The sequence below is a fragment of the Ursus arctos genome, chromosome X, assembly GCF_023065955.2.
Source record: "Ursus arctos isolate Adak ecotype North America chromosome X, UrsArc2.0, whole genome shotgun sequence".
In the NCBI taxonomy this organism is placed as follows: domain Eukaryota; kingdom Metazoa; phylum Chordata; class Mammalia; order Carnivora; family Ursidae; genus Ursus; species Ursus arctos.
In genome coordinates, this window is record NC_079873.1 from 79,734,650 (window position 1) to 79,746,997 (window position 12,348).

The 12,348-nt window shown below is 39.5% G+C and overlaps 1 protein-coding gene across 2 annotated transcripts; it reads left to right on the plus strand.

Annotated features, from left to right (window-relative positions):
* The first annotated feature begins 1,661 nt into the window (after window positions 1–1,661).
* On the plus strand, window positions 1,662–3,345 carry BEX3 (brain expressed X-linked 3). Of its 2 annotated transcripts, none has more exons than XM_026489492.4 (3): window positions 1,662–1,905; window positions 2,296–2,379; window positions 2,780–3,345. In XM_026489492.4, exon 3 carries the CDS (start codon window positions 2,792–2,794, stop codon window positions 3,098–3,100), a length of 309 nt encoding a protein of 102 aa, XP_026345277.1. In that variant the 5' UTR covers window positions 1,662–1,905; window positions 2,296–2,379; window positions 2,780–2,791; the 3' UTR covers window positions 3,101–3,345. The 2 variants fall into 2 exon arrangements, with proteins under 2 accessions (XP_026345277.1, XP_026345275.1); XM_026489490.4 differs by having other exon boundaries at window positions 1,675–1,905; window positions 2,736–3,345.
* Window positions 3,346–12,348: the final 9,003 nt, after the last annotated feature.

Here is a 12,348-nt window from a genome sequence, read left to right on the forward strand (position 1 = left end):
TCCCCTCTGCTTGCTAGATGGGATGCTTCCTGATTCATGGATCATTTAACAAGCCAATGAAATCTTCAAATTTACTTGGTTGAATTTTATTTTTTCACAAGCTATATATCAAAACATCTCCAAAGCATAAAAACCTCAAACTATGTATGCACTAGGTGTATATTCCTCCTTTATTCCATGTCCCAGCTACTTTAACAGAGTAGGAGATTACACAGGAGTTTGGAACCAAAACCAGGGGCAGTAAACATTTGTCTAGCCTGTCTTGTCTCAGTGCATGTAACTTTTTTGCTTCCTTTATCACAACCAACACCTACTAAATAATTTTTTTTAAATAATAAATGCTGCTTTCCTAAAGACATCTGTTTTCTAACTGTGATAAAATTTGTTAAGTTACTTCAAGGTGGAGAAAGGAACATTTACACTCAAGGTGAATTTCAGTCTCGAGTTTAGTTGCCTCATATACCCCCTGCTTATTTCTTTTTTTAAAATTCAAATTCAATTAGTTAACATATAATGTACTATTTGTTTGAGGCGTACAGGTTTGTGATTCATCAGTCTTCTATAATACCCAGTGCTCATTACAATACATACCCTCCCCAGTGTCCATCACCCAGTTACCCTATTCCCCCACCCCCTCCCCTCCATCAACCCTCGGTTTGTTTCCTAAGATTAAGCGTCTCTTATGGTTTGTCTCCCTCTCTGGTTTTGTCTTGTTTCATTTTCCCTTCTCTTCCCCTATGATCCTCTGCCTTGTTTCTTAAATTCCACATATAAGTGAGATCATAACCCCCTGTTTATTTCTAATATTTTTTCAAACATTTATATCAAAAGGCAGATGTCTGTGGAACTAACTTCTGCATATTGAATACTTCTGATCATTCTAAGAAGATATTTTTAGGGGTGGTTTGGAAAGTTTGTAAAGGAAAGCAGGGAGTAAAAAAGGCTCCTTTTCTCCAAAGACTATGGTATCAAAAAACATCACAAATTTACATTAAATGGCTAATATCTGACAGTTGGACATCTCCCTAAATATTCACTTTAAAGAGCATTTTGAAAATACCAACTGTGAACATAAAGATGCCTCTTTTTTCAAAATAGAAATTTGAAACCTGCTAGTATGTTTCAAAAGGGATGTTAATGTTGTGTGGAACTCAGAAAATATTTTCTGTGTGATACAGGTGAATATAATGAAAAAATGAGGCTTTCATCCCTCAAGATGAATCGTTTCTTTCAAAAGTGAAATCTCGCAATTTTTAATTTTTTGAGGGATGCTGATTTTTGTTTTAAAAAAAGGAAATAAAAGAGAATTCTTTGGAAGAATTCACTCTGTCTCCTGGCCTGACGAGTCCCCTGCTCCCACCCCACCCCAGACCTCATTCTAAATTTCCTGGGGATCTGAATTCAGGGGGCGCAGTGGCAATGGTTGCAGTGCACTTGAGGGTGGGTGGGGGAAAGAGGGGGTGCGGCCAGCGAAAAGGGGAGAGAAAGCAGAACAGGCCAAACTCAAGGCCGGGGCGGGAGTGGGAGGGGTGGAGGGTGTTGCAGACCCTCCCGGGTAACCAGAGAAGGGTAAACTCCAACCGCAGGGAGGTCAGGCACTAGTCGGCCCCCAAATTGGAGAGGACCGAGCTGAGTGACAGGGCGGTGCGCGCTGGGGCTGAGCGCAGAAAGAGGCGGAGGGGTTTGCCTGCGTGTGTGCGTGAGGCCAGGGGTGGGGGCGGGCACTCCCACCGCACAAGCCGCTGGAGTTGGGGGGCAAGCGCGTTGGTGACGCGGGGCCCTCACGTGATCTGAAGCTGCAGAGCGACGCAGCCTTCGGTGCAGTCGTCATTCCCGTCTGGGTACCCGGCTCCCCGCTGCCCTGCGCCTGGCGGGCTGGCATCGGGCCCGAGGCAAGAGGAGCAGGTAAGGGCTCCGGGGCCCGTGCGCCGGGGCCAGGGCGGCAGCGGTCGGCCTGCCCCGGAGGCCCGCGCAGGAGATCAGCGCAGCGGGTCCCGGCCAGCTTTCTCCACACCCGGCATTCTTGGGAACATCAGTAGTGGCCCCCTGGGGTGGGGGTTCTGGGGCGCCCGGGAGGGCAGCAGAGCAACTAAGAGCGATTGGAAATCACCCCCGAGTTCGTACAGTAAAATGGTGTACCTCCGGGGCAGGGTCGGGGGGAGGCTAGGGGTGAGGGCGGGAGATGCAGATGGGGGGTGGCAGGGGGGCCCGGGACCCGGAAGGGACCAGGTGGTGGCCGGTCGGCGCCAAGCGCTTCTCAACAGTCTCCGCTCCCTCCACGCCGGCCCTCTGCAGGTCTGCGGTGTAGGTGTCAAGTGTCGCAGCGGCGCACTTACGGCGAGAATCGGCAGAAGGAGGAGACAGCAAGGATAGGCCCAGGTCGGTGCGGGGGACAGTGTGGGGGATGGGTGCAGAGCCCAGTTTGAGACCCCCTCCTATTTACCCCATCCCCGGCCCCCCACCCTCTGCCCCCCATCCTCCATTTTGGTGCCTGCGGAGCGCGGGGAAAGAATCCTGGGAAAGGAAAAATGGTGGGCTTTGGGGGAGGGAGGGAAAAGGAGGGAGCTGGAGGGAGGGGCTCGATTCGGAGGCCCCCTAGAGGACGCCTGAAGCTCCTAAGGTGGGAAAAAAAAATAAAATTTATAAAACCTTAGATATCAGAGCTCTGAATCCTGCTGGTCAGTGCACGAAGCATCCAGTCTCTCTCCTTGCCTTTGTCTTACTTGTGTTCAAAGAAAAACAACCAGGAAAAAAAAATCTCATGGCAAATATCCACCAGGAAGACGAAGAAATGGAGCAGCCCATGCAGAATGGAGAGGAAGACCGCCCTTTGGGAGGGGGAGAAGGCCACCAACCTGCAGGAAATAATAGACGGGGACAGGCTCGCCGACTTGCTCCTAATTTCCGATGGGCCATACCCAATAGGCAGGCCAATGATGGGATGGGTGGAGATGGAGATGATATGGAAATGTTCATGGAGGAGATGAGAGAAATCAGGAGAAAACTTAGGGAGCTGCAGCTGAGGAATTGTCTGCGTATCCTGATGGGGGAGCTCTCTAATCACCATGACCATCATGATGAATTTTGCCTTATGCCTTGACTCCTGCCATTTTCCATGAGATTAATACTGTGATTCACACTGTTTTCTTTTTCCTTGCATTTTCCTGATATGCCTTTACTGATCCGTTTGCTGTGAACCTTATGTAATTTCCATGTGTCAAGTGGGTTCTGTGTTACCAGATTCCAAATGAAGATTGCCTTGGCACCCAGTCTAAGTTTCTGTCAACAGTAGAGTCACCCAATTGCATGAAAATGTGTAAAGTTAATAAAGCAGTTAAAAAACAATCTGTACATTTATTATTGTCTCCTTTAAAAGCATATGTATATGTTATATGACACTACTCCCCTCGTATCAGAAATCGTACGTCTCAGGGTGTTCATTGGGTCATGTTTCTCTGTAGTTGGATAATATGTGACTTTTTTCCTTTTATTATCTGGAGTTTTAGAAGCAAAAACAATTTTTCAAGGAGTCCAAAAATAGTACAGGTGTATAATACTGGCTCAACAAACTTGAATTTCCCAGTTTTAACTGGAAGAATAAACCCTCCCTTTATTACAGATACATTTCTTTTAAGAGTCAATCTCTTCTGTGAGATGGGGAATAATGCTTGCCTTACAGGGCAGCTGAGTGGAATAGATGAGGTGTAGAACTGGGTTGGGCTGCCTACTATGCAACTCTTATCAGGTACTTGGGAAGGACTAAGGGGAGTTTTCACCTATGCTCCCAAGTCCAAAGGGCAAAAATGGATGGCATTTCTCTGATATTTGCAGTACTTTCCCCCTGATTAGGACCATGTCAGTTAGGCATACTTAACCTTCTGGGTTCTGATTCTGTTTCCATTGCTGATGTGAGCCCTCGAGGTAACAAAAGCCCACTGATTTCTCTTGAGTTCCTTGTGAGCTAAACCCCACCCCTTTGACTCCTATAGCAGTCTGGAGAAGTCTTTCTCCCCCCTTTAAAGTTATATTTATCCAAGTGAGTAACCATTCCCATGGTTCTTGGACTTTTGTTGATTCTTAACAAAATAGCCCTTTTTTGTATTATTTTTGTGCTCCTCCTCTTCAGAGAACTCAGACATGAATGCACTGGGGCCTGGCTCAGGAGATACTATCTAGATGTCTCACCAAGGTGTGTCTAGAATTACACTACTTGAAACCGCCCAAACACAAATGGGCTGAAAGCTTTGTTTTGCCAGTGTTTTTACCCTTTGGGGGGATTATCGCAAAAGAGTCTGGGCAGGCCTACCCAACCAGTTTAACAGACTTACCCAGAAAATGTCCAAATTACATTAGGGGGACACATTTTAAAACTGAAACACTCCCATTTTTATTCCTTCCACACCTGAGACATGAAATTGCTTTGTAAGTTCTTAAAAACTATATTAAATATTTGGCATTATAATTTTTATGTGAGTGTATGCTCTTTTTAGGACAATAATTTTGTCTTAATCATCTTGGAGCTCAGTTTCTAGTGTAGTCCCTGGCATAGCAGATACTCAATTATTCATTTTGATTGGTTAACTATAATGGAGTTAGGAGCCCATCTTAATATTCTTCCTGACTGTCCTTAATTAAGTGTACTAAGGGAAGTAATTACTTGGAAAGTATTACTTTTAATTTCCAGAGGAACATGGCAAGAAAAGTCTCTAACCCAAAATCTGTAATTTCTTTTTTTTAATGATTTTATTTATTTATTTTAGAGAGTGAGACCGAGCCAGGAGGAGAGGTAGAGGGGGAGGGAATCTCGGGCAGACTCCGCACTTAGCATGGAGCCCGATGTGGGGCTTGATCTCAGGACCATGAGATATGACCTGAGCTGAAACCAAGAGTTGGTCACTTAACTGAGCCACCCAGGCACCCCCAATATCTGTAATTTCTTTTAAAAGACCTTTTGTACACCAGTGTTTATGTAAACACAGACCCCTTACTTGCATCATAATTACGTAGGGAAAATGTTAAAAATGCTGACACTTGCGTGCCCTTCCCACTTTCAACCCCCATTATCACCTCTTGAATCACCTGATCAGGAACTTCTGTTTTGACAGTTCCTCAGGTGATTCTGATGCATCTGAGTTATGACAACATAGGCATAGAGAAACACTAACAATGATTACAGCATTTTACAAACTGTGATCTAAATTACCTTGCTTATTTGATAATACAATGAATTTACCTTTCCAAAATATAGTATTTCCCAAATCAGACTGCATTAAACAATCAATATATATCTATAAACTAGTACTGCTTTTTATCTTTCCAAATATCCTATTAAAGTAATGCATTATCGTGAATCTATTAAGTATATAATAATTATAAGTTATTAAATAAGGTAGGCATGATCATTTCTATGCAAGCCTGTGCCCTTTTACGCCAATGATTTTGTCTTAATCACTCTGGAGCTCAGTTTCTAGTATGGTGCTTGATATAATAAATATTTTATTTTATTTTATTATTTTTAAAAAAGTATTTTATTTGAGAGAGAGAGCATGAGCACGAGGTGGACGCAGGGGAAGAGAGAGAAGCAGATTCCCTGCTAAGCAGGGATCCCCACGTGGGGCTCGATCCCAGGACCCTGAGATCATGACCTGAGCCCAAATGCAGATGCTTAACCAGCTGAGCCATCCAGGCACCCCACAGCTCCTTGAACATACGCAATTCAGTTATAATATCTCTTTTCATTTCCTTGTCTAATTTTACCATCTTCTTAATATCTTAGTCAGTTTCGATTGATTTTTCTCTTCATGGTGGATTAGATTTTCCTGCTTCTTTGCAGGGCTAGGAATTGTTTGGATGCCAGACATTGTTAATTTTAACTTTTGAGTGCTAGATATTTTTGGATCCCCGTAAATATATTGGTTTTTATTCTGGGACACAGTTAAATTACATGTAAACAGTTTGATATTTTAGGTTCTTGATTCCAATCTTCGTAAGGCTGGACCAGAGTAGTGTTTAAAGTTAATTGTACTCCACTAATGAGGAAAAAATCCTTCTGAGTACTCTATCTGATGTCCCACGAATTATGAGGTCTTCAAGTCTGGCTATTAGGAACATACACTACTCCTAAACATGTGTGAACTTAAGTTGTTCCCTTCAATCATTTTGGGGTGGTTCTTTCCTTGGTGTGGGGTAGTTTTCTCACAGGCATTAAATAATCAGTACTCAGATAACTATTCAGATGAGACAGGGTGCGTTCAGTGTTGTTCGGCCATAGATTCCTCAGATAATTATTCAAAGAGGATGCTGAGCAGATCATCGAAATTCTCTCTCTGTGAGCTCTTTTCTTTTTGATACTCTGCCCTGCAAACTCTAGCAGCCTTGGCCTCCCTAGTTCCTAACTTCTTATCTTGATGTATGGAATACCACTGGGCTCTTCCTGGATTCCCACTCCTTGCACTGTGGCCTGAGAACTTTCTCTAGGAAGTAGGCAATCATAAGAATAACATTTGTTCCCAGCCTCTCAGGGATCACAGATCTTGTTGCCCAATGTCCACTATTTTGAGAAGAGTTAGTTCATAGATTTTATCCAGTTTTCTAGTTGCTTCAGATTGGAAGGTAATTCCAATCTTTGTTACTTTGTCCTAGTCAGGAGTAGAAATCCTGGCATGTCTTAAATAAATGTTTAATGTGGCCATTATGACTCTGGAGATCCTCAACCCCCAACCCAGTTCTACTCTTGACTAAAGAATTTCATTCTTTTCATTCACATCATTTCTCTAAAGGCAAAGACTTGCATTTCTCAAGGATTGTAGCAGGGGCAGGATGACACAGCAATTTAAAACATGAACAAAATTTTTGCATCATATTGTAAAAGAAAATTTGCATCAGATACTTGTTAAAAATAGCAAGGAAGACTTAAGATTATTGCAATAGGGATCAAGCCTATTGCATACAGGGGAGAGAGTGAACTCAATTCTAAATACAAGGACAGCTGGGAATTTACAGCCAATGGGAAGGGTGAGAGAGAGGATGGAAAATTATGAAGAATAGTTTGACTAGGCTTCAAGGTGGGGAAAGAGCAACGTGATTAGGTATCAAGCTTAATTTAATATTAAGGGTGGGGGGGGATTCTTGATCACTTTGCTAACCAGAATTCCTTGTTAAAACAGCTTTGCAGGACAAGGCCTAGGAGAAAGAAGGCTCAGAGGAGCCTGACTAAAGTTTTGGTCTAGTGGGGGAGTCCTTGTCAGAATGCACCAGTGATTTTTGAAGCATGCCACACAGACTTCTTGCTTCAGAACCTCCTGTCTCTTTTGCTAATAATGCAGGCATAGACATGCTTTCCCCAGATTCCATGAATCAAACATATTTTCAACTGGGCCCCCAAACATACATTATTATTATGCTCCCCTGAAAGATTTTAAAGCACAATAAGAGACTGAAGAACCACTAGTAGTGGAGTAGAAATACAATTATATTGATACAAACATGCCTAGAAAAAGACTGCGAAGAAATACATCAAAATGTCAGAGATCCTGGCAATGCATATATAACATGACCTAAATTGTCTTATTCTATATTAGGTTCTATTTTGAAAAATCTGTCAACATTTCTCACATTGGGATACATCACAGAATAGATGTGTAGATTTTATGTGATGGGTTTTATTTTTATCTCAAAAAGTATTTGAATCAATGGTGTATGTTACAGATGTTGTAATCTAATAATCAAGAAAGCAAGGTATATAAATATATATGGGAATGTACATATTACAAATAGAAAAAACACAAGGGAATTCATCACTGATGGGACTTGGGAATGATTGTGTGATTAAAAATCATTTTTCTGTTATTTACTTCTATGTGAGGTTTGTTATTTTAATGCTTTGTATACTTCCATCTTACTGCCATTAAAACAATTCTGAATACATGTCATCATGTTTATTTGGAATATGCAGAAAATAATGGTAATAATAACAGTGTTCATACTTTTAGTGTGCACCATATTCCAGACAGTGTTCTAAGCTATTTATAGGTGCTAATCAGTTTATTCCCCAAAAGAAACTTGTGAGGGCTATACCACCAACGTCTCCACTTTATATAGGAGGGAATCGAGGCACATGGAGGTGAAACAGATTACCTGAGATTGTATAGCTAGTAAGTTGCAAAATGTGGAGATAGCCAAAACCGCTGGGCTCCAGAATCAGCGCTCTCAGGCTCTTAATAAAATGAGTAATAAATCCATTAAAATGATGATTGGAATAGCTGGAGGTAGTTACCTATTTTCTGAAATATAATTTAAAAATTAGGTTGTTTTCTAGATATTTTAATGGCAAATCTTAATCCCATTGTTTCTTCTCAAAGGAACTGTATCTTCTCTCACATTGAATAAAACTGGGCATAATGGAGATAATCAGGCAATTGATGTTGAAAACCAACAAGGAAAGGAGCAAAGGAAAAAAAATGTAGTCTCTGATACTAAAGACTTGAGAGATCATCATAGTAACTCCATCTTTTATGAGAAAGATGAAATTAGGAGGGAACAGAAATTATGAAGAAGTAAAAACACAGAGAAAAGCTATCCAGTAGAAAATTAACACACCTTTCAGCTATGGGAGAAGATAGATATTTGTTGTAGAGATGAATATTTCATGGGAGAGCTACAAGGCAAGTAGATCCCTGCAACATTTTTGATCCGTATATATTTTCAATATGAATAGGTATTATGTGGTAAAGAATATCTCCTAACTTGCTTTTAAAATAATGACTGGATTGGAGTGCCTGGGTGGCTCAGTCAGTTAAGTGTCTGCCTTTAGCTTGGGTCCTGGGATGGAGTCCTACATAGGGCTCCTTGCTCAGCAGGGAGCCTGCTTCTCCCCCAGTCTGCTGCTCCCCCTGCTTGGGCTCTCTCTCTCTCTGGCAAATAAATAAATAAAATCCTTAAAAAAAACCCAGTACAATAGAAAGCCAGAGTACAATGGAAAGATATTTGAAGTGCTAAAAATACAAACTGTCAAACTAGAATTAGATATTCTGTGTAAATATCCTTCAAAATAATGATCAAATACTTGAGTATTCAACAAAGCCTTAAAACACTTTGTTGCCTGTAGACCAGCAATACAAGAAATATTTTTCAAAATGCACTTAAGACTGAACAAAAGTAATGCCAGAACCTTGAATATGTGCAAAAGACTAAAGAGCACCAAATATATATGTAAATATATTTTTTCTCTATTTTCAATAGTTTTATTTTATTTTTTAAGATTTTATTTATTTATTTGTCAGAGAGAGGGAGAAAGCACGAGCAGGGGGAACGGCCGGCAGAGGGAGAAGCAGGCTCCCCGCTGAACAAGGAGTCCCCCACAGGGCTCGATCCCAGGACCCCGGGATCATGACCTGAGCTGAAAGCAGACATTTAAGCAACTGTGCCAACCAGGGGTCCCTCTATTTTCAACATTTTTAAAGATTATTTTAAAAACTAAAATAGTATAAATACAGTGTGGAATTCATATGTATATGTGTGTGTGTGTGTGTATACCAGTAAAATATACGACAAAAATAATGCAATAAAGGAGAAGAAAACGCAATAGGATTATTATAAGATTTTTAACATTTATAAATGAAGTGCTAAATTATTATTTGGAAGTAGATAGTAATATGTTAGAAATACAGCATGTAAGCACCAGAGAAACTAGTAAAAAATAAAACAGTGTAGTAACAAGCCAGTAGAGGAGATAACATACTAAAAATATTTAAGTAATTCAAACGATGGCAGGAAAAGAGGAAAAATGTGAAAAAGAGACAGAATCAAATAGAAAATAAGAGCAACATAGTAAAATTGAACCAAATTCTGTTGAAAATTACATTAAAGTATCATGAACACGCCAATTAAAAGGCTAGATCGTCTGGCCAGATAAAAAGCAAGACCCAAATATATGCTCTCTACAAGAAATGGACTTTCAATATAAAGACTCATATAGGCTAAACTCAAAGAGTAGAAAAGTATATTCCAAGGAAAACACTAAACACAAGAAAGGCAGAGTGGTTATACTCATATCAGACAAAGTATACTTCAGAACAAGCAATATTATTACAGAAAAACAAGGACATTTTTTATGACAGAAGAATTAATTTATCACAAGTTCATAGACAACCTAAATATGTTGCATCCAATAAATTGCTTCAAATGCTTAAAGCAAATCCTGACAACACTGAAAAGAAAAATAGACAAATATGCAATTATGGATGTAGATTTCAATGCTCCTCTCTCAAAAATTGTTAGAGCAAGTAGATCAGAAAAAAAGGTAAGACATAAAAACCTGACTATCAGCACACAAAAATCTGCACACAAATGTTTATAGTAGTTTATAATTGCCAAAACATAAAAGCAACCAAGATGTCCTTCAATAGGTGAATGAATAAACAAAATGTGGTTCATCCATAAATGGAATATTATTCAGTAATAAAAATACATGAGCTATCAAGCCACAAAAAGACATGGAGAATACTTTAATGCATATTGTTAAGTGATAAGAACCAATTTGGAAAGGGTCCACAGTATATGATTCCAACTGTATGACATTCTGAAAAAGGCAAAATTATGGAGACAGTAAAGAGATCAGTGGTTGCCAGGGATTCAGGGGAAAGAAAGCAAAGTTGAAAAGGTGGAGCACAGGGGATTTTTAGGACAGTGAAACTATTTTGTATCCGAAATGGTGGATACATGCCATCGTACATTTGTTAAAACTCATAGAATGTACAATAAAAAGAGCAAACTCTAACATAAACTGTGATTTTAGTTAATAATAATGTATTAGTATTGGCTCATCAATTGTAACAAATGTACCATGCTAATGCAAGATGTCAATAATAGGGGAATCTTGGGGGTGGGTAGGGTGTATATGGGTACTCTCTATACTTTCAATTTACTATTTCTGTAAATCTAAAACTGCTCTAGAAATATCTATCAATTAAAAAAAAACCTGAACAACATTATCAACTTGACCTAATTGAAATTTGTAGAACTACTCAGCCAACAACAGCGGAAAAAATATTATCTACAATTGAACATGGAACATTAAATAACATTCAAACATATTTTTTAAATAAACAAGTTTCAAAAAATATAAGAGGATTAAAATTTTAGAGTGCAGTCACTGTTGGCAACTGAATTAATTTAACAATAAATAACAGAAAAATAACAGAAAATCCTCTTATATTTGAAATTTAAATAACATGATTATAAATAATCCATGGATCAATGAAGACCTCACAAAGGGAATTATAAAATACTTTGAACAGAGTAATAAACTGAGAACATAGTATCTAAAAATATGTGGGGTCTAGTTGTATACACACTAGGACCAACTGGGGTTTATTCCTGAGATGTAAGGCTGATTCAACATTCAAAAATCAACCAATGTAATCCACAAAGTAAAAATATATTATTATTTCAAATGACAAAGAAAAGCATTTGACAAAATTCAAACCATTTCATGATAAAAATTCTCAGTTAGTTAGGAATTGAGAAAACTTCCTCCGCTTGATACAGAATACCGACAAATTGTGTGCAGATAAGACTGTACTTAATGGTAAAAGACTTAATGTCTTCCTAAAATAGGCAGCAAGACAAGAATGTCAGTTCTCTTCACTCTTATTCAACCTAGTGCTGGAAGTTCCAGCCATTGCAGGAAGGCAAGAAAATGAAATGAAAGGCATGCAAATTGGTAAAGAAGAAATGGAGGAAGAAAGAAAACTGCCCCTATTTGCAGGTGACATGATTGCCTATGTAGAAAACCTGAAAGAACTTACATCTTGTTACCTTGTTTTGTTGTTGTTGTTATCCATTTATCATTTTATTTTTATTTTTTCATTGACATATAATGTATTATTTGTTTCAGGGATACAGGTCTGTGATTCATCAGTCTTACACAACACACAGCGCTCACCACAACACATACCCTCCCCGATGTCCATCACCCAGCCACCCCAATTCCCTCCCCTCCAGCAACCTTTGGTTTGTTTCCTGAGATTAAGAGTCTCTTGTGGTTTGTCTCCCTCTCTGGTTTCGACTTGTTTCATTTTTTTCCTCTCTTCCCCTATGATCCTCTGCCTTGTTTCTCAAATTCCACATCTCAGTGAGATCATATAATTGTCCTTCTCTGATGAACTTACTTCGCTTAGCGTAATACCCTCTAGTTCCATCCATGTCATTGCAATAACTCTCACAAAAATAAAGCTGAGAACTTAATTTCAAACACATATAAAAACACTTACTTCTTATTCCCCTATATATTGTGTTACTGATGTTGTAATTTAATCTATTCATAGTGTATCCATGAACACATTTTTA

What these genes read in the sequence shown, in the direction of transcription:
- BEX3 (XM_026489490.4), top strand. Translation starts at nt 2,762, where the DNA reads ATGGCAAATATCCACCAGGAAGACGAAGAAATGGAGCAGCCCATGCAG.